The sequence below is a fragment of the Amblyomma americanum genome, chromosome 11, assembly GCF_052857255.1.
Source record: "Amblyomma americanum isolate KBUSLIRL-KWMA chromosome 11, ASM5285725v1, whole genome shotgun sequence".
Lineage (NCBI taxonomy): Eukaryota > Metazoa > Arthropoda > Arachnida > Ixodida > Ixodidae > Amblyomma > Amblyomma americanum.
Window position 1 is genome coordinate 41,298,754 of NC_135507.1, and position 23,292 is coordinate 41,322,045.

Consider the following 23,292-nt stretch of genomic DNA (forward strand, 5'->3'; position numbering starts at 1 on the left):
TATTTACGAAAGTACACTTTTATTAAATTGAAGAGATGGTAAAACCGCATATATATTTTTGGTAAATTTTAAGAATATATTTCGAATAGGAAGCATAAAGTTTCTGGAACCTATCTTCAGCATATTTTAGTGCATTTATGAATACGAAATATGTTTAAAATACATTATAAATATCCCGCTGCATATTCCAAACGTATTAGATTTCGCTAAGAGCGTGTGCAGAAGAAATATAGGGACACATGAAAAGGTTGCGCGATTCGAGGAAACACCCAGCAGTTAGAGGCACTTTTAGGGAAATGTCCAGCTTCACAACATACATTAAAAAGATAGCTTCAAAATGATGTAGCATACTTTCTCACACTCTCCTTCTTTAAAGCACTCGCCAACGGTTAGCAGTCAGCCGCCTCCATGGGTACTCTGTTAAACGAGAAAGATGTTTCTGAAAGTTTTACTTGCATGTGTTCCCATGGGTTTCGCACCCGCCCCGTATCCCCAGCAGGGAATAACCAGCACGCGCAAATAACGGGGTGTTATAAAGTTACATTGCCCTCGAAATGACGCTTCATACTTTCACAACCTGTTATACGATGAACTTTGTTATTCTTCACAAAAGGGTGCCATCGTAGGTGAACTGAAAAATGAGGAAACTGCTTTGAACACTTCTGTTTCTATGTATTCCTTACGGCACTAAGCCTACTTCCTCCCCCCCCCCCCCCCCCCGTCGGGCCCGCCAGCCGCAAATCCTCCGATTTCTTTGTAAACATGGTGTTTGTCTATATACTACATGATAAAAGGGCCACAGACATTAAGAGAGTCAGTGTTATCGTTCGGAGAAACATGTGTAAATAACTTTAATGTTTTATGATAGGCTGCTTATGCGTCTACCGGCTTTGCCAAAAGTAACCAGAATGTTTAGTATGCATTTAAGTGGTATATTTGAGAACTTATGCCACGCTCCGAAGTCTAAATTCCTGCAAGTTAAGAGACTTCTTGTCCTAGTCTTTGAAGTTCTATTGATCTTTAAGGAATCCGGAGAGGCTCGATTAGCAGGGGAAAATAATGCGGCCTGTTTACTTAAGGCAAATAAAGGTACATTATGGGATAATGTATATTATTCGGAAAGACAAGATTTTTGCAGCCTTGATTTTGCACATATAAAAGGAACCTACCAACCGCGCCTGGGGTTTCCATAGCCAAATGATCATGGACACTTTTTATTCTAGCTTGGGCAACGGGCAACAGAAAGCGACACGATTATATTGAAGAACACAGGACAACGCTGTACTTCTTAGTTTGCACATTAAATTATCCAGACCCCGGATACGACAAGAAGTCTAATTTAGAGTCTGACGCCATCAGCGGAAAGAGAATATTCTAATGTCTGGAAAGTTAAATAGTCTGCGCATGCCTATTTGGCAAGTATCTGATTCAGAGGCGCTGGCACATGTTTAAAAGAAAGTTTTTTATAAGCGTGGCCTCGTCCCATCTCGCTTTTGCTTTCTCCTGCTTATGCTTTGTGTAGTGCCCATCTTAGATGTACTACACAACAGCAAGACTTTGATTTGAGATAGCTGGTTGTAGCATGACCAGGTTTGCTAAAAAGCGTACTGGCGTTTAAAAACGGAGACGACACACACAAGACAGGACTGGCGCCAACTTCCAAGTTTATTCATGGGAAAAACCGTTTAATAACCACACGAACAGGCAAAGATAAAAGCAAAACATATACAAGGGTAACTTAACAAAAGCACTCGTGCCAGAAGAACCAAACAATGATTATGACACTGATAATCACCCACTAAGAAAACTAATCTCTTTTTCTGACAGCGACACAGACGGCTTGCTTATGCAGATATGACTCCTCTGCTTGATGTATTATGCTTCGATTATTTCATGCTGTAACCTGTCTTTAGATCTTGCAATAAATTTAGTGTTTTCAAAATCTGGACGGCACTTGCAGCTTTTGCAGTGAGTGGCCATGTGGCTGCCATAACCATTGTATTGTAATCTTTTGCTGCATCACTCTTTCATTAAAGCACTGAACTGTCTGGCCGATTTACTCCTGACCGCAGCTTCGAAGCACAACGTACACAACGTTAGCCGTACAATCAATGGCGCGGATTTGGTGCTTCTTTTTGCACTGCCTAACCATTCTTACTTTGTCCGAGGCGCAAAGGCGCGACAGCTTGCAAGGAGCAAATAGAACCACATTGACCTTATAGCTGCTGGTCACTTTCTTTAGGTTGTGCGAAAGCCGATGAATTGAAAGAATCAGCACCATCGGTTGTTTTTCTTCATAGTTTTTTTTTTTTACCCTGTTCACCCTTTGACGTCGGCTTGCGCTCCTTGACAAGGTTCTCACTAATACTAGTGGTGAGGTGTTTTGGGTACCCGGCTTGGTGAATTCGTCAAGTTTGCGCATCAAAGCTCTATGCCATCTCATGCTCACAAGATTTTTCCATGGCTGCTTTCAGGCACGTCGCAGCGATTCCCCGCTTGATTACTTTGGAATGTGCACTACCCAAAGACTGTAGCTCTTTGCACGATCTTGAGTTGCAGAACCAACAAACAGTTGGAAGTTGGCGCCAGTCCTGTCGTGTGTGTGTCGTGTCCGTCTTTTAGCGCCAGTATACGCTTTTTGTGTAAACCATGTCATACTATACACAGCACTTTGTTCTGGCAAACAGAGGATTTTGGAGGTACTATATGAAAGAATCCACCAACAATGCCTACTGTTTCAGGAATATTGGATACCTTCATCCTCCCATAGAGTTGAAGCCCTCTCTTTGCAAGTCAACGTGAACTCTGCACAACTTCGCAATTACGGCAACGATAAAGCAGACGAAGCGGACGGCGAATGTCATAACCGCCGAATTACATTTCTTTATTTATTCATACGTCATCACTAATAGACCAAATATTTACTCATGATGAAAAGTCATGATCATCATCAGCCTGAGAGCACCCGCTGCAGAGCAAAGGCCTCTCCCAGGTCTTAGTGCGCCATTGTTAAGGATTCCTTTATTACTTAAACACCACCTATACGATGGACTTCCGCATGCATTTTCTCGCCATGTGTAGTGCTTTTTATAGGAACACCCTCAAAGACCCGTTCATAGTTATCTACAGGTAAACCACAGAGCAAGCAACCAGTCTCCACGGTGACAGCTATGCGATGCATGAAACTGTGAAAATCAGTTTGTTGGATTTCTCAAAATATACAGAAGAGCGCACGTGATACCAGTCCAAGACGAATATTCTAATACAAGATATGAGGAACCCGAACAAATTACAATTTATATGGTATACCATAAACATGGTTGGGCGCTGTGCATAGAATTTCGTTTCAGTATTTGTAGGACACAATACTTCTTCACTACAATAAGGCCTCATTGCCTTAGTGTATTCTTCCTGAAACCTATTAATACCTTGTAATATACTACAGCTTGCTTTCGTGTATCTTTTTTTCATTTCCAGTGCTTATTTTATTTAAAATTTCTGTACCAATTCTCGTGTGGGAGGATAAATTGCACGGCAAAGGGGACTTATGCGCATGGTTGCAAAGCAGTTTTAACTAAAGGCACTTTCCTCTTTTGCAAGGCATCTGAAGCGAATGTCCCATTCTTGCAGAGTACAGCTTTTAAGCGGGCGTTCTTAGGTTGAGCCGCGTCTCCGCCGTCGGTACAACCGAGCCAAACAATAAGTAGCTGAATAAAAATAAAATTTGATAGAGGGATTCCAACCCACGGCGCCGCGATGAGGTCATTTCGCTGGCCACTGCACGAGACCACAAGGCTATATCCGCTATTTTTTTCAACATTGCATTTATTACATTGACGCGATGTTTTATGAACGTGAGCTATCAACATACATTAACAAAACAGTGGCAAATCAACAGACAAGCAACGAAGCACGAGAAAAGAGTCAATTCGGAGCACATAGCTGATACATAATAACACGACACCTCTAAGAAGCAAAAAACTAGAAAAAGTCAACAACACAGCACTAATAGTGATTGCCACTCCGGTTCAAACTCGTTCTGCGCATACATTTCTATTAGGTTTACATTCATCTACAGAAATGGTTCTTAGAAGAAACAACAGATTCAGAATGTCGGTCCATCAAGCCCGTTTTCCACAGGCTGTGTAATCCCATTAAAAAAAACATATCCTTCATGCCTTTTGTTAAACTGCTACACATTTTCGCGGTCTGCACTGTACATCATCGTCGTCTTCATCTAATAATTGCTATCGAACATCGTCACCCGATGTGCCAACGACCCAGCAAAGTAAAACAATGAGCCTGCACAGCCTGAGACGTCGACAGAGCTGCGCTCAAATTTCGCATTCGGGAGAATCGTCATCGTCCTTAGGATTTCTTTTCAGATTTTCAGATTCAGACAATTTTATTTCCTTACAGTTGAAAGAGGAAGACGAGGCAAACAGCATGGAGCCTGACAAGGCCTCGACTCCCATCTTTAATTCGGAGCAGGCAAAATTTCAATACATTTGCAGAGATTTCTCCTGGTGAAACGGTGTACACATAGACATAAAATACAAAGTACATATGAACATAAAATGCTGGCTGTCGATTAACGCAACGTTCGTAAGCACATCAGAGGATCCGCGACAACACACTGGCGAGAAAAGAAAGCCGCTGGATAACATGTTAACAGATACATGGAAAAATCACTTTTTCCCAAGAGTGGTGATTTGCATGGGCATATGAGTGCAGCTATATACATAAGATATCATCAGGGATCATTAGGAATGCTTTGTACTGTAATTTGAAGTGTTTAAATGGTAGCGTAATATCGATGTAGGACTCATGGTGGTTAAATAACTTTGTTCTTTGATAATCAACATCCTGTCTCCCATAATTTGTTCTCGCTTTTCTTGTTTTATGTGTATGGGTTCGAAACCTATAGTGTGGCGATATATATATATGTAAATGTAGTGGAATGGTTTTTATGGATTAATTGCTTTTTAATAGAGGTGGTCGTGTCATGCAATTCATCTCTTATGGCACATGTTGTCATTGGCTTGGTTTTATGCCATCAGCCCCTAGGCTGTCCTGAGTAGGTTGCGTAATGACTCCTTATGAATTGAACTGAACAAAAAACATGGGTAGTTGAGAACTTGAAAGAAAAGTAATTACGTTGTGGACTTATGGAAACTCGAGAGAAATCGTCTAATTAGTCATCCCGAAAGAAGCAAATGCTTGTATGCTGCTGGCAAACTTTTAAAATTTCATCAAACTTCCTCGCGCGAATGACGACGAAATCCTGAAAAAAACATTGGAAAAGAAAAGCTCATGAAATACACGACATTGCTTTGATTAAGTTAGATGTAGTCGGCAAATACACAGTAAATTGTTCATTTTTAATTTTTTTGCGCAGTCTTTTTTCCTCTACATCGAACAGAAGCTCAGTGTCAAATATCAACTTTCCACAGCACACAAGCAAAAAGAAACTAGGAGGCGGCAGAATATTGAGACGCTGGTATTTATTGTCTATAAAAGTCTCGACAGATGTTAGAACCAGTGTCCCTCTCAGCTCCAACAAGAACCCTGCACTTCGGGAAGATTTGAGACCTCCTGAGATGCATTCGACATTGTTCTTCTTGTGCGTTATTTTGGCTTTGATTGCGACCGCAAAGTAAGCATTGTAATTGCTCATTTCATTCGTGAAATGCACTTTCAGTAGACCGAACCGCACTAATAGCGTAAAGCCAGGGAAAACCAGGCGCAAAATGCTGTGACGTTTTCTGTTTAATGCGCGAATTACAGGGGTTCCTCACTCCTAACCAGACTGTATGCTAACAAAATTCGTCACGAGAGATTCAGCTTGAAAGACTGCAAATACCAGGTGTTACAGGGAAGACTAAGTAATTTTGAAAAATGGTCGTTTTGGTTTAAAATATGGTTTTGCGGAATAATATTACAAGGGTTGCAGGTCACGAGAAAACCGGTGACACGTATTAACGAGTAAACTGGCTAAATAATTTTCAATAATTGATGATAGTGAATTTTTATGTCGCAAAAGCATCCGCGGCCAAAGAACGCCACGGCACATGGTATTTTCGTTCGCTCAAGGTAGGGTCAAATACCCATTTCCCAAACATTTCAACCTGATTAAGCCGAGTACCAGGCCAGGGGAAAGGTTGTACCCATTGTATCACCGGTGGGTACCCGGCGGCAGTGGGGATCGAACCCCACACCTCCCGAATGCGAGATGGATGCTCATACGACTAGGTCACCGCGGCGGTCATTTTTAATAATTAACTTTGTAACTTAAACGCCTAACTTTAATAGTCACAAAAAAGTTTTATAATAACTTTCTAACTATTACAGCTAGGTGCTCAGTCGCAATTAGAGATTTGTAGGCGGTTGTTAATGATAGCCATATCAGTTTCTAAAATTTTAATAACATGGTTACCCTTGGCGCTCGGTATCAACAAAATTTGGCTTTTTTGACTATTTACCCGCACTGGAAAGGTTTGTTTGCCTGCATGCTTTAGAAAGCGCATATATTTTGGCACGATGCAGCCAAATTTTGTCAAGCCACTGCGGTTGGGCAAACGCGTTTTCCAACGTCTAAAAACTCATATGGCTCTTAGTAACTACCGGCTACAAATATCTAATTGGAACTAGGTGCCTAACTCTAATAGTTTAAAAGTTAATTATTAAAAATTAGTTAACCAGCTTACCAATTAAAACGATTCACTGGTTTTCTGGTGTCCTCAAACACTGGTAATGCTATGCCGCAAAAGCCATATTTTTAACCCAAAAAGCCTTATTTTGAAAATACTTAGTCTTCCCGGCAACGCCTGGCACGTTTTGTAGCAGCTACAATCCGGGACATCGCCGGTGCAGCAAAATTTCTACGCTGATGCCTCGAGTGACCGCCGTCCACATGGAGCATCTGCGACTATTTGGCCTCCCAGTTCACTTTGCCCGTGTCTCGGGGATTGTGCGAACTTTGTCGCATATAGTATGAAGCAGAGTAGCAACACATCTTCACCTAACGTCTTGAAACGCCGCTAAGAGAAAAAATTTGAGGTACGTGGATGGCGAGGCAGTCTGTATGCATCAGTGGGGCTTCGGAAGAACTATGAATGTCGCTGTGGTGGACTGCCATACTTTGAAAGCTTCACGCAAACGGGAGACCAAAGTCATATAAGTGCGGCTCGGAAAAGCACATGACGTGCGCTCTCGAGACTGGTCTCAAAGGCGCTGCACAAAAAGGTATTGAAATCGTTGTGAAGTTGAGTTGAAATGAGTTGAGTTGAGTTGTATGCTACAGGTGGGATTAGCCTTGATTATTCTGACGGCAATTGCTCCACCATTTTTCAGCAGCGCAGGGGACAAAGGACGAGACAAGTGCACAGACACAGATACCTGCTGAAAAACAATGTCACACCAACTTGCCTAAGTTTCTACAGTAATTGCTCCACCGTAGCGTCACTTATATGTTAATAACGACCTAAAACCTGTCAGATCTGCCCCGCTATGCGCGCAGTCACTTATAATAGTACATATTCCACTCCCGCAGTTACCATCTATGCACACATTCTCCCACAGCAGAACATAGTCCATTCCAGAAGTCACCGTCTATGAACATATTCGGTCACAGAGAACGTTGTCCATTGCAGTGCCACCATCTATGCATTCATTCACTCACAGTATCAGATACTATTTCGTTGTGAACTCATTGCTGAGTCCACTTCTTTTCTGTTTTATTTCCTTGAAGGCCTCTTCAACTGAGATAATTAGAAAAAAAAGGTGATCTGCTCTTATAGCCACTGCTCAAACAGACATTTATGTCGTTGTGAAGTCATTACTGAGTCCATTTTTGTGGTGTTTTATCCCTTCTTCGGCTGGAAGAATGTAAAAAAAAAGGGCGGTCTGCTTTTAAAGCATCTGCTCAAAAAGATTTTTCAGTCGTTTTTCACTTATTACTGAGTCCATTACAGTTATGTTTTATTTTACAGAAAGGCCTCCTCTGCTTGATTTATTAGAGGAAAGGGTGGCGTTTTATTTCGATTAACGGAAAATAGCGAGAATTATTTAGCATTGAAGGTCATCGGCAACATGTTCAAGATCAAAAGTGGATTGTGAAGCAATGCCGATGATGTCAAGCGGCCGTTCCAGCCTGTAGCTAGCAAAAAAAAAAAATCTATGAAGATACTTAACACACCTGAAAAGTAAAATGGGAGAGCATAAAAGTCCCTATTGTAATCTGTTTATTACCTTTTTCTGAAATTATTGCTAAGACGATGATCATTCTCTGCAAGCGGGAGATACAGATGGGCATTATTCTCTGGATGGAGCCAACAACAGTTTCTGACCAGAGTTTACTACCACTTTTTCTTGGTTCTTTTCCTCTCATCTCTCTGTTCTCTTTCTTGCCTCCCTTCTTTATTCCTTGAGCTAGTTGTGAGCGCGTCACTAAGCCACGCGACCTCCGTCTACCAATCAATAATTCAGTTCCCACCCTACAACGGTGGTCAGGCTGTTCAAATTCTAGTGGGCCGGTTAACAACTGCCCTTGTGGCGAGTTTTGATGACGTCACAAGGTCATCATCATCATTTGTTGTCTCTTAAGGGCCCCTAGGTGGGATATTACATAAGGGAGGAGCAAGAAACAAAAGTACAATGCGATCACATAGCAATGTAATAAGGCGAACATAAGTTATTACAGGGCATTGCATTGCAAAAGGACAAGAAGATAAATTGGTAAGCTATGGCCATACGAAAATACAAGATCAAAAAGGCTAAGCATAATACGGATAAGGATGCAACAAGTAACTCGGGAGAAAAAGTTAAGAAATACAGTTGTGGTACATGAGGAGTAGTGGACAATGTGCTTTAATTGCGGCTAAAAAAAAATACGCTCTAAGAGAAGATTCTTAAATTAATACGAACTGCGCTCAGTATCTACGGACTCCGGTAGCAGATTCTATTGTTCTATGCCTGATGGCAAGAAAGATTTATGGAAGGCATTTGTGGAGCCATGTGAACGCTGTAGATTTAAACTGTTAAAAAGAAGGCGCGATGTCCTGTTTGGTGGAAGTTGAAGTGTGTTGTGCAAGTGAGGGTGTCGCGAATTGGTAGCGCGTCTCCGATTTGCCGAAGGGGAACGCTCTCGCGTGCAGGTTCGAACAACAGAACAAAGAGATCAAACAAAACAAAATGAAGCCGTATTTATACTTTAACGGAAAAGGGCCAATAAGAAACGGAAACGAAAACAAGAAAAGATCACACTCAACACGCGTACAACACTGCAAGAATAAAGGAAAGAGTTCACCCGGTACTGAGCGTCCCAGATGAAGCGGGGATGTCTTGTAGACAGGACGGAACGCGGGTGGTTTTATTGTGACGCGCCGCTGCCTTTGCGTCGAACGAGGCGGAGGGGAAAAGAGCCCGGTGGTAGTAGGAGCGGAGAGGAACACTGGGAGACGCCGGTGCTCTCCCGTCAAGAGCCCGGAGAACTTGGCAGCAGCAGGAGGTTCATAGCCAAATCCCGTCGACGGCAGCTCGAAACGCCAGAGGCTTAAAGCAGGCTATCCAAGAGTGCCTTTCGGCAGCACGGTCCTTTTGTCCATTGGCTGCCACCTCCACGCTTGCAAGGAACGCAGGAGGGTTGCGTCGGTGATCCAAGGGAGGTCACGGCCGCACGGACCCAACGTCCGACGGCTGCCACCTCCACGCTTGAGTGACCCGATCTCCGCTGCACTGTATTCCTTCGCACCTCGGTTTCTGACACATCAACTGTTAGCTCCTCGTGCCCGCCACGCTCTTTGTCGCCGTCGCCTCGCACACACACTTCGCACGCGCACACGCCCAACGCTGGGCTGGCACGCGCAGCGCTCCGCTGTCCTACGCACCACTGTCGACGCACCGCGTTCACCAGTCATCCGAGAATCTTTTGTACACCTCAGAGAGAGAAATTGTATTATTATTTTTCGAAAAACAGTGTTGGGCAATACTAGGACGAAAAGACAGAGTCAATATGCCGAGCGATGATTTTATGCTTGAAACACTTGGCCTAAGGTCGTAACGCGATGTTATAAACGTGCCCACCGTACCAGGTGACAACATGCTTTCTTGATTGAGAGGTCGCGACCTCTCAATCAAGTGAGCATGCTGACATGTTGTGATGATGTAAACAAGAAAATTTTACATCTTTCTACTGATCAGCGATTTCGTTACACACGTCGCCATTTTTGCTCAATGGGGAGCCTAAATCTATCGCCTTACTAAAGCAGAAAATTAAGTACTGCATGGTGCTGGAGGCTAACTTAAGGCGACGATCGGTGCTGTGAGACATGCCTCCTGTCACTGTGATATACAGTGCTTGACGACGTGAAGAATAAAAAAGTGGTGGTAAAGTGCAGGACTCGCAATGCGGTCACGCAGAAAAGGGGTAAGTAGTCCGTATATATCTTCCAAAGATTAAATGCTGATGTGGTACGAATATGAAGAGTAGAGTAATTTAGCGGAATAATTTTGAATTGTTTTTGATGCGTTGAATCAATACCCATGAGAACTCACTAAGGAGAATCATAATCCTATTTAGGCTCTACACGGGAATCGTGCGCAAGCAGACCCACGTGCCGAGAAGCAAGGTGGAGATGCGTTGTGAGACCATGTTACCGATATGAGTGTGCCATGATCAATTGTATGTCAGGATGACGGGCTTCGCATGACACTGATGGCATGTTTTTTCTCCTACTTTCTAGTGGATTCTTTTTCAGGAATAAAATTATGGTACTGCTACTTTGCCATTGGCCAACAATACTATTTAAAAGGAATTCGCCTAAGGTTTCCACGGGTTCAGTCACTGTTGGCTTCATTCATATCAATGTCATGCCGACGCGCCACCTTTCCTGCCTTTGTAGGCTTATACTTTTAATAGGGCCACAAGGTACCCGCAAAACATTCGCCTTTTCCGTTCAATCAGGTTGCACGTCACACTTGCGGTAGCACCGAACGTTGTATGTCCGCCGCTATGTACTACGGTGACCCTGGTGAACGGATTCAAGTTTAGGTTACACGGAGCATAAAAACTGCCTTAAGTTGAAGAGTGGTTAAGACGCTCGTCCACTGAGCCGGAGTACCCGGATTCGAACCCGACATCAGCGGCCACATTTCGATGAAGCTGAAACGCAAAAGGCGCCCGTGTGCTGAGCGATGTCAGTGCAGGTTAAAGATCCCCAGGTGGTCGAAATTATTCTGGAGGCCTCCACTACGGCACCTCTTTCTTCCTTTTTCTTTCACTCTCTCCTTTATCCCTTCCTTTAGGGCGCAGTTCAGGTGTACAACGATATATGAGACAAATACTGCTCCATTTCCTTTCCCCAAAAACCAATTAATATTATTATTATTATTATTATTATTATTATTATTATTATTAGTAGTAGTAGTAGTAGTAGTAGTAGTAGTAGTAGTAGTAGTAGTATTATTATTATTATTATTATTATTATTATTATTATTATTATTATTATTATTATTATTATTATTATTATTATTAAATTTACCAAAGCCGCTATACCTAAGTTTGTACAGGACCGTATGCGACATACGGAGGCCGTGTGTTCAAATGCTACTGGAGGCATGTGATTGTTTGTTCTACTTTTTAATTGACTTTTTCTTATGCACAAAATGATCACGCTTGTCAATACGCATAATTAAATAATATAAATGTTTAAAAATTACCTATGCTTTTCCTGTATTCAGATACTGGTCGATACCTCCATATGAATGTTTATAAACGAGCCCCTCCATTTTCTTATACTTGTCTTCCCAAACGCTCTGAGCATACTCAGCATTTCCGGACAAAAGCATTTTTGGGAAGGAAACCGTTTATGAGCACATTTTTTTCATATAATTTAAGATTTCACTGTAACTATCCATACAGCCACAGATCACCCGACGGCAGCCTTGTTTTTTTTTTTTAATTCACGTGTTTGCTATCGTCTAAAGCGCTCCCCATTGGTTTTCTATGGCAGTCTGAACTGTTAGACGCGATCGATGGAAAAACTTCAAAAGGAAGATTTTGCTACATATAAAAATAATTGACTTTTACCTTAAATATTTCCATAACGGCGTCTTACATTTTTCAAATTTTCAAAATCATTGCCCGCGAAAGCTGGACATGAACCGCGTTCTCGAGCAGCAGTCGCCCTCAGCATTCCATCGCGTTTCACGCTGCACTTAGCTTAGCGGTGACGCTTAGTAAGATTGAAGGAGATTCGTAAGTTGTGAAACCAGTTAGGGACGCAGTTACAGTCGCAAGATTGTAACAGTCGCAAGAGTACGGTAGAGCGAACTGCTGGCAATACACATGTAATAGCTTACCATGTCAACAGTCAGTTGCGGCAGCAGTGTACTTGAGGCCGGATAGGGACGTCAGAAAAGAACCCACGACGTCTAGTCAAAACTACAATACGGTTAAGAACCCAGGGCGTCTAGTTGAAAACTACAAAATGATTCCATGGGTACGTCCATGGGTTCTGCAGACCCGCATGTAACTTGAATGTCCTCTTCAGACGTTGGCAGATTTTGCAAGCGGCGACGTAGCGCTAAATAGTGCGGTAAACACTAGGCAAAAAAAAATGATAAACGTTTTAGCGAAGTCAGACCAAATGCCAATTTGATGACCAGAACGTTGGTTTTCACTTCATTTTCGATTTCAAGTAGAGGCTCGGTTTTGAAGGTCAGTCAAGCTTCAGACAAAGATCGGAAAAATGTGTCTTCAGCTCCGCCGTACGGGTCCGACGCGATAGCGTTAATGAGTTAATGCCCATATATAAGGAAATGGGCATTCTAAATACATTCATAAACAGCTGGTAAATCTCATACCATTCTGGCTCAGTGGTTCAGCAGTTAAGCGATGCGCCTAGCAGTGTGGCTGCCCTAAAAAAAAAGGAGTAGGACCCGATTATACGTGCAGAACACTACATGATGTAAGGCTCTCAGAAGACCGTGCAGTTTTTCAAGGAATGACGAGCAGTAGAGGCGGCCCGTTGTGAAGGAGGCTGGAGTGATAGATAATGCCATCCTGAGGAACAACGAGTTCTATGGAAGCATGTGGTTTTGCAGAGCAGCGGTCATCAATGAAGGGTCGCAAGCATGAGTCCTAGCACTGCGTTGGTCACCAGTGCTTAGCAGATCAAAGATAGCGAACATGCCAGATACTGTACCACATTCTCCAGGATCAGACCACTCTTTGGCCTGGGTATGCAGAGAGGCTCAGTATTGGTGAAGACAGCCTTCTCTGTACATGAGCCTGTACGAATACATTTGGAGGCACAATGCTGAACGTCCAAGACGTCAAATAGGGTATTTCGTTGAAAAGAGCCAACAAAGAGCATAATGGTCAGTGATAACTGAGGAAGGAAGGTCGAACAGATAGGACCAGAGTTTAGTAACACCCAAGACAAGGGCTTGACACCCACGGTCGGAAGTTGTATATTTGTGCGCTAAGGTGGCAAGAAAGTTGTCGGCGTAAGCGAACACTCTGTCCTGATCTCGTTCACGTTGGCCTAGTTCGGCACAAGGCGTCCGTGCAAATTTCCCTGGTAGCTTAGGGGTCGAAATAGGACAAAGCACGGGAGGTGGTGAGGAAATAAATAAGTGTTTAAATTCGTCCTACTGAACAAGGCCCCGGATGATAGACGTGTCGGTAGTAAAGAAACAGGCGAGGATACGAGTGATTCCGACGACATCTTTGAACGGCCACGGCAACGGAAACTTTTTGAAAGCTTGAATTTTAGCTGGATATAGTTCGTACACTAGAGACCTCGGCCAGGTGTTCGAGAATTGTCAGTTGTGAGTGCCACATCATTTTGATGAGTTGGATTGGAGCCCCGGCTCTGGAGAACACATCGAGATTAATTTGAGCTATGCAAGATGCGTGCCACACCTTGGTAAAAAAACATTCACGGCTTCGAGCTAACAGAGATAATCAGGACTTCAATGCCACCAAGAAGTGAGTCCATCATTCTTTGAAAGGTATCCAGCAAATTTGATTAGGGGAGAGATGAATTTATATTTAATCAGCCATCAGACGCGCCAAAGCCCGTCTTTTCACGGTCCTTGTCAGCGACAGCAATTTGCAAATACACCCACCAGAGATAAACGGTAAAGAACTATTTTTTTACTTTATGGTAATGCAAAACTTCAGTACGCAAAGAGATGAGAAGTCTTGTGTCGTTATGCAAGTGAGGCGCGGATAATCGAAACAGAAATACCTGCTCACGTCCAATCATTTTACGAGGACGACTGGTGATGCCAAAAGGCTCGAGGGCTCAATGATGTCTTAAACTTCCTGCTTTAAAATGCTGCGCTGGGTGCAAGAAATTTTATATTCATGCCTGTGAGGACTAGCGGCATTTCTGATGTTTATACAATGCATCTAGGATGCTTATTTGGTGTTTATACGGGCTACTAGACCCAGTACGGTCACCAGAGGCAAATATATCTCAAAGGAAAACAGAATACAGCTTATGGCATGGTCATCTGCTGCTAAGAGATCGGAAGCAATCAATTTTGGGGTGCGTGTCTCTCGTCAAGGTGGCAGGCAGGCGGCAGTTGTAATTACATTAGAGGTGGACAATATTTTTCCACCGTCGATCTGAAACATACAGCTTCAGATTACAGCTTGGCGACCGACATAGTCACTGTCACTGCTAGCTGCAGGGTTTCTTGAGGATTTTCTTTCTTTTCTGTGTGTTGCTTGCTAGAGGTTATTTCTAGTCTGGCTTCAGATCGGTTTGCGTTGTCCTAGAGCTGATGTCACGAAGGCTTAACTATAACTTCATTTTTTTTCTGTGGTGACTTCGTATGCGTTCTTTTTTTCTTAGTGAGATGCAGTACATTTAAAAACAGATTGTATGCCAACTTCACTGCTTTAACTTGGATCACACAAGAAGCCATGATAAGGCCATGAAGTTTTATTATCGAACGCACGTATTGTAAACCAAACCAGTTGCGCTGACTAATTGTCATACATCTACGTGATCCTTTACATTCAGTTAAAATTTTTGGGGCTTCGAAATGAGTGGAAACAGTATCAACCAGTTTTATTTAGACAAGCCATGATAAGAAGCTGATTTTTCAGTAACCAACAGGAAACAACTCTATTGACACAGTATACTGTAAACATAATGGAAGCGCTTTTATTGCCGTATTGTTTTTTTTTTCAGCTCCCAGACTAAAAAACCAAGAACAAAAAAGTAAGAGTCTTTACGTTCAATATTTCCCGCGGTTTACTGAATACAGTGGGTGTACACAAATACATGTTTCATACTTCAGAAAAAAAAACGGCAGAAACACGGTACGAGAAAGGACAACGTATGGTCCAGTCCCGTGTAGTTTGCTGTTTTCCCTTCTTAAGCAGGATGTGCTAACTTGCCATTGTCTCCGCTTTAGAACACATTTCATCAAGATAAGATTGTTAATTCGCCCATTTGACTATCGCCGCAAAAAGCAACATCAGTACTATTTTGCATTCACAACACCGTCAGCACTATTAATGTAGCCTTTTCCTTTCTTTTTTTTTAGGATACGCTTTCCTTCGGTGGTACCACGTCAGCCTTACTGTCCTCACTGGGTAAAGCGATTTCAAGATACTTTTAGGGAAAAAAAATTTCTGTAAACAGCATTCAATATGAAAAATACGCGAGTTGTCTTGCACACGCATTCCACTCTGCAACCGCAGTTCCTGCTTCTAATTTGCGTATTGTTAAGACCGGGAGAAAAATTCTCGTTCAGCAAACCGAAAGGGCCGCTTAGTCTTGGCACAGATCCTGTCCAGCTTCATGTGGAACTCACCGCTCAGTTCTTCACTACGGCGTCCCTCATAACCGGAGTAGCTTTGGGACGTTAAACCCCCTAAACCACACCATACAATACTAATTCTGAAATGTAACAGTGGCAACTATGCAGCCGGTACACATGTACCATGAATAACAACGGCTCACTCACATGCTAAATTAGTCTTTCTGCAAGGAATAAAGGATGAATACGAACCTCCATACACTTATTAAGGTGGCTATGATACCTATATCACGTGTATTCTAAAAACTTGGCAATTTGCCTGCACATCTATTTTCCGAGTAAATTAAATGTAGCCGTATGACTCAGCTTGGGTGAGTGCCGATGAGCATTACTCCCTTATTATTACTAAATCAAAACATTCTTTGCTCATGGCTCGGAACGAAATACGCGCTTGAAGTAACACTTCATAGCAAAGCAATTTAAAAAAAGGGGGAAAAAGAACCACGGAGAGATAAGAAACAAGGAGGAAAAGTTCACGAAGGTAAACAAACAGTAAAAGAAGGAGGGGGTCAGGGTCCTTCCTGGTTGCTGATAAAGGAAAATGTGCAGCAGAGCTTAAAGCTTTTTGCAAGCTTCACGTTAATAGGCACTGCGTTCCAAACTTTTGCTCCAGAAAATTGAACGTTACATTGCATTATGCACGCAAACTGAAATTCCCACTTAATGCAGGTCTTGTGCTATGGTATGGCAATAAGAAAAAACTTAGTGGTAAAGAAGTACTAGTATTGATAATACTATTTACAAATACATACAGTTTGTAATAAAGCATAGAGTACTTTTATTCGAAGCTCTTCGCGCCGTAGAAATCAAAAGTCTATGTCACGATCAAGCTTATTCAATCTGGAACACTAGTCCGCCAAATTGAAGAGTGTATAGGTTTGAACAGGTCGGCCAATAGGATTATGGCACATTTTGTTTGAATTTATACGATTAAGCTCCGATCGCGACTGAGGCTTTGAGGGACGCCTGGACGGCTCCGAATAATTTCGACCACACATCGCAAATTAACGTACACTGATATGACACAGTGCATGGCAGTCGCGGGTTCGAACCCGCCCGCTGCGGTAGACTTTCGATGGAGGAAGAATATTAGAGGTCAATGTACTTTGCTGTGTCAGTGCTGGTTAAGATCCCCAGGTGTTCGAAATTTCCCGCAGCCCTCCACCACGGCTCCCTCATAGCCTGAGCCGCTTCGGGACATCCATCCTATAAAGCCAAACCAAACGTGCCATTATCCTATTTGCCGGCCCATTCAAACCTATATACATTTTTTCAGTAGGGATATCTTCGAGCTCTTGTGCGGACCATTCACCCCCGACTACAAGGCGGAAGATCAAGTAGTTTTCGAACTGAGTTTTTAAGGGTGAAGCAGGCTAGGCAGAGGCTCGGATTGTGTTGTGCATGCTCAAGGAAGTATGTTGTCAGCATTATAGAAGAAAATAAAATATTAACATTAATGTGAGGAAAACGCAGTCTGAGAGGAAAATACATTTAGGAGCAATCTACTTCACCAGGGCACTCCGAGCACAAAGGCGGAACTTTTTCGAAAGAGTTATTCGTAGGATTGGCAACTGGTGGGCAAGCAAGTACTTTCCTTGAAGGCCCCGAGAAGGGAGAGAGAGAGAGTATTAGACCGCGAATAGCAGTTGGCTAAACCCACAATTCTCCAGCAGGAAGGTTTTTTCCATGGGCGCTCATGATGACTGTGGGCCGCGAATAGAAGAAGTATTGACAGAACCAAAACGCTCATTATTGAGAGTATAAACGCGGAAGCATTACAAGAATGTAAAGGGAGTTACCGGAGGTAGGTTATCGAGTAACTTTTCCAACTCCGCGATGATTAAAGCTTAAAGCATCTCCGAGTCTTTCAGTCATAAGCTTCGAGAATGTCTTGGAATGAAAACCCAGTAAGTTGTTAGGACTGTAGAATTCCAAGTAATTGATATCCCCATTATACATATATTGTGAACAAGTTGTCATCATGGTCCCTTGCTTCTGGCGAGCTTCAGTTTGGGAGGCACTGTGCATCCAGTTCTGCAGTATTTCTAAGTCTGGCGTGATGACTCACTTGCGCGTAGTCAGATGAAACAGGCTCCACACAGGCGCCCGGGGCGGAGAGCGCTAATGAGAGTGTAAGAATAAGTGGTGCGCTATAACGGATGGGCAATACGTGAAAAAGCTCGTTTGCGCAGTGGTCTTGGATGGGTGTCAGTATGGCGATCGGTGGAGGAGCGAATATAGGCCGGTGTCTAGGGGAAATTGAAGTCGATCGTCTACATGGCAGAGAGTCCCGGAAAGAACGTACCCATAGACTATGCGGAATAACGTCACGCTGGAACCAATTCCCCGGATGCGGCCTGTAAGCGAGACGCACGAGGTGGAAAGCGTGTTGCAGGTCAGTGGGAAAATGGTTTGGCGCCTGCCGTTGCTAACGTATACAGGCACCAATGCGAAGCGAAACGCGAACGCCCGTGCATCAAGATCTCGAGGATCCGATACCGTGATCCGGCTCCGCGGGGCACCACTACGTACGCGCTGATTGGTCCTGACGCGGAAGGCGTGCACGCAGCTGACAGGAACGTGGCGCCATCTGGCGCCCCCCAGGGCGTTCTCAGCACGCGCAGTGACACCTCGGAAAAACTAATCATGGTAGCGGATTGCGGATTGCGCTACGCTATAACTCTCTACCGTCCCTAATCTGGATCCGCGTAGTTCGTCCTTCCTGTCGGTGATTCTGATTACAGGGTAAGAAAACGTCTTTAAACGACCTTCTACGACGTTGTGTTCTAGGCAAATTCTGAGTTAGCGTTGCGTCCCGCAACACAAAACCTTATTTGTTCAGGCAGCGGTCGTGTGTGAAAGCAGTCACCAAGTGAACGTCTACTTCCTTTGATCACATAGCCGCCGTCTCTCCTACTGAATGAACCGAAGGCCTCACCTACAACACAGCAATTCACAGAGCACCTATAGGCTTGTATATTCGGCTTAGCTTAATGTTTGTTTTTTATATATGTACATACTGAGGGCATCGTTAGGTGCAGGCACGAAGAGCACTTCACACAGGGAAGGAAGAGTAAGGAAAAATTGAATGGAAACTTGAGACTTACACGGTTCTTATGCCGTGCAGTGAACTGCAACATAGTGATCAACATCCTTAGTGGTCATCGGAGAACAATATCTACAGGCTATTTCGCAGATCTTGGGCGCTTTTCGCGGCAATATTCATTGTGAAATTCTTAATTTTTTCTATTTGTATATGACCTAAACATTCATTTTCTCGGCGCCTTCTTGCTGTTTTATTATTGACACGGTTAACGCGAACACTGCATACTAATGGCCGCGTCGATTTAAATATTGAGCGATCAGACGTCAGTTTAATTAACTTTTTGATTACTTTTAGCGATGTCTGTTTTATTCGAAACATTACGGTCCTAACTTGCTGCTCGGATTTATACTCTCCCTTTAGTGCGATCATCGATCAGGAGTGGGCTTTCATTGCGGACCCGACTGCTTGTGCGTGGAGCCCGCCCCCGGAGCTCCACGACGGCCGCTTCCTTGCATATGGTCTCCAGCAAGCGAACACACCCGATACCATAAGAAACGCCGACGGCAAGCACGTCTAAGGATGGCAATAAACCAAGGGCATTAACAAAAAGATATCCTTTTTGTTGCCCATATAACAAAAATGGCTGGGATTTAACTCAGTTGTACCTATGAGACGAGCGCAAGATCGGCCTCCTTCGCTCCGCCAACTCGAGCCCCCAAAGGCCCCGACTAAAGCGAGCACAGCGAGGCGCACGCTGTATGCTGCTAATCACGTGGTCATGTCACGTGGTACGCAGGCGAAGCTCGACTCCAGCTGCGGCCAGTCACGTGGCGCGATGTCAGGCGTGTGAAGCATGGCTTAAGGGCAAAGTGAAACCTTGTTCACCTTGAAAGTTGCAGCTCGGAGATTTGAGCTTTCGCTGTGAAATAAAATCATCCCAGTTGTATAAAACAATAAAAAGCAGAGTGATATTTTGCACGCGCCTTCCTGCGCCTTAGGGCACTCATTTCTTTATTGCGAAATATTATGAGGCATACTCGATCTTTCGCGTGCTGCAGCGTTTGCTGTGTTGTGGCAGTAGTGCAAAATTATGGACAAACGAACACATGTCTACTGACCGTGAATACTAACGCTAGTCGTACCTTTAATTTCTTGTCGCCTTTCACTTATGCACTTTCAGTGGTAGCAAACTGAGGCCTCCAACTGCGATCACTGGGCTTTGTGCACAGCCATGGGTAAAAGTTTGCGAGATGCGTGTTCGCGCAAAAAAAAAAATATTTCTCTGCGTTCGGGAAAAGATGGCCAATAAAAAGTACTGAATCACGAGAAGACTTGCTTGCTCCATTCAGAAAAGATGCATCAGCTAAATCAGTGGCGAGGCAACGTAGAAACTTTTTTTTCATGAATAATTAACCCGCAAACTTTTGTCCTTAACTACACATTTATGCAGCTGCGATGCTCATCCGTACATACAAAAGGTAATAATTCCTGGTCACCGTGTAGTACCAGAATCAAGGGTGCAGGGTGCACTGTTCACTTTATCTAATCTTCCAACGCAGTAAACCTCGTCATTTGGACCTGACTGCTTAGGAAACGATGGTTGAATTAACCGAATGTCCGAATGTCGAAACGGCTTAAAGAAATTTCGTTCAGCATCAAACATTTTCTTTACCGAAAAAAAAATTTGCAACACTTTCTGTACCGATGCGAGAAAATTGCGAAGAAATTAATCTTTTCAGCAGTTCCACCAAAATAGTGCATTGTGCGAACAGTGCCATCTCACTGATCACCTATATCTTCTACGACCGGCAAAGAATGAACAGCCACAGCAGAAAAAACACACCCCGCAGAAAAGCAAACCTGGCAAATGCACATACAGCGTAATGTAAAATGGTCGCAGGTACCGCGATAACAAGAATACTGTGAAAGCAGTATCCGTGGAGCACACGAAACGAAAGCAAGGGAGAACTTGCAGACTGGAGCACAAAATTAGAGTGATCTATTGCAGGATACAACGACGTCTTTTAGTACTCCGCTGGCCAGTCACAACAGTAAACGATATCAGCATTTTAAAGTATTACAATATTAAACAAAGCAAGCATCAGAATTCTAGAGCTTTTAACTTTTCCTTGTGATAAGCATCTTGATTAGGTAAAACGAAAAGTTTTAACAAGGAACTAGTTTTTTGTCGTGGAGCAATTATATGCACCTGTCCTGAATATGGGCTGAGATATCGGTATGGCAAGACACGCTCACATCTCCACACAGCAGAGTGCACCGCAAAGCGGTTGGCCTATACCGTTCTAACGAATAGAATTGAAATATTTAACCCGGTGTGGCGATAGGACACTGGCAGACTAGGAAACCTTTAAAAATGAGAATGATCGCATTGGCTTTGTTACTTCGAAACTATGCCACCTCGGGCACCGATCGAGGCGCATCGAACGGCTTTGTATCGGAGGTGTCCCGCAGCGTGAAATCCACCGCCGCATCGGTGAGCCGCATTATTAGAGCGTATAGGGATGAAGATGGAAAATTGCTGATGCTCAGCGCAGTGGGCCGCCACTGCTTACAACATCGGAGGAGGACGAATTGATTGTGTGCTACCACTGCTGTCGACCTCTTTCTGGACGCCAGGGAGATCCGCGACGCATTGTACCTCAGTTGCTGCTCGAGACTATTAGGAGCAAATTGCGAGAGGCGGGTCTCATGAATAGCCTGAACGCTCAGAAGCCGCACCTACGAAGCTAAGGGGAGAACGACTGAACTTCGCCCGAGCTTTCGGCTAGTGCTCGGCAGAGGGGTGAATAATAATAATTGGTTTTTGGGGAAAAGAAATGGCGCAGTATCTGTCTCAGATATCGTTGGACACCTGAACCGAGCCGTAAGGGAAGGGATAAAGAGAGTGAAAGGAGAAAGGAAGAAAGAGGTACCGCTGTGAAGGGCTCCGGAATAATTTCGACCACCTGGGGATCTTTAACATGCACTGACATCGCACAGCATACGGGCGCCTTAGCGTTTTGCCTCTATAAAAACGCAGCCGCCGCGGTTGGGGTGGCGGGAAATGAGGGGTGGCGGGAAATGATTTTCTCGGACGAGTACACTTTCTATACACGCAAGACCAACAGCAGCATGTGTGGCGTCCGTTGAACAGCAGGTATGACCTGGCATCCTTAGAGATAACGAAAATCCCGGGTAAAGTTCGATTAACTTGTCAGTACTAAGACATAAGGATAGTTTCCAACGCGTCGTAGTCTTAAGAATGCTGTGCAGCCTCATTTCTCCCTTTACCGCTTGTTTTTACATATGTGCAGTATTGAATGCCTAGGGCTTCATTTGCGCGTATTGTACATTAGCGTGCGTTGAATGTCCAAATTTGTGTAAGTTCAGCCTCCATCTTTACTTTCTTCCTGCAGCGGTGTGAGGCAGCTGCACGCTTTTACACCCAACATATCTTAATTCTTGCTCTCTCATATTCACATGTATATCCCCGGTAACATCCACAGCGTGCTCAGAAGCGGCCGCCGCTCGGCGAGTGTCTGCCTAGTCAAAGAAATAATAATAATGGGTCCAATTCGCCGAAAACCAATTGTGTTTTTCCCCATTGCCTTGACTAATACAGCCCAACTGCTTCCAATTAGGAATAATTGGTCAACCTACCAGACAAAGTGGCCCACCAATTGAACTCAAACGGCATACCTATTGGACTCAAATGGCCCTAAATGCCCAGCAAAATAATAAGAATTCGATTTGGTACGCGATTCGCGCCTTTATTCTATGACTTCTGCCAGACTTCTGCTGACATTTCTACAAGGGGAATTGAAATTATGATTGCACGCTTTTATAAATGTCAAGCGAGACCAACAAGCATGTATTACACACAGGAACATTATAGTCAGGCACTTTATACCAACACAAGATTTCAACACATATGCACTGAACACGCTTTTTCAATCACTAATATACCCCACTGATGAGACCCTCTAGCTGTAGCCAGGGGCGTTTGAGCATTAAGCAGCGAAGTAATGTAATTTTATAATGCCCGCGGTGATGGTGGAACTGATGAAAACAATTCAAGAGATTAACCTGCTAATATCCCTTTCATTAGAACGTAGTTAGTCTAGTGTTTTGTATTATAGAGGGCTATAAGATATATATTCACTCGATATATATATATATATATATATATATATATATATATATATATATATATATATATATATATATATATATATATAACGAGTGAAGGACACCACTCACGTTAAATAAATTTTGCAATTGGTTCGCCCAATTGGAACCAACTGGAACTTCCACTGGGTGATTAGCTTTCAACTGGTTTCCTGGGTTCCAATCCAAATGGTCTGAAATGGTTCCAATTGGGCGATCAAACTGGGAGTTTCGAA

General features: G+C 43.5%; 1 protein-coding gene across 1 annotated transcript; it reads left to right on the forward strand.

The window, feature by feature from the left end:
- Nucleotides 1-5,456: 5,456 nt before the first annotated feature.
- Nucleotides 5,457-19,529, forward strand: LOC144110284 (uncharacterized). Its single transcript, XM_077643125.1, has 4 exons — nucleotides 5,457-5,656; nucleotides 15,210-15,239; nucleotides 15,568-15,616; nucleotides 19,310-19,529. Exons 1-4 carry the CDS (start codon nucleotides 5,601-5,603, stop codon nucleotides 19,490-19,492), a joined length of 318 nt encoding a protein of 105 aa, XP_077499251.1. The 5' UTR covers nucleotides 5,457-5,600; the 3' UTR covers nucleotides 19,493-19,529.
- The last annotated feature ends 3,763 nt before the right edge of the window (nucleotides 19,530-23,292 follow it).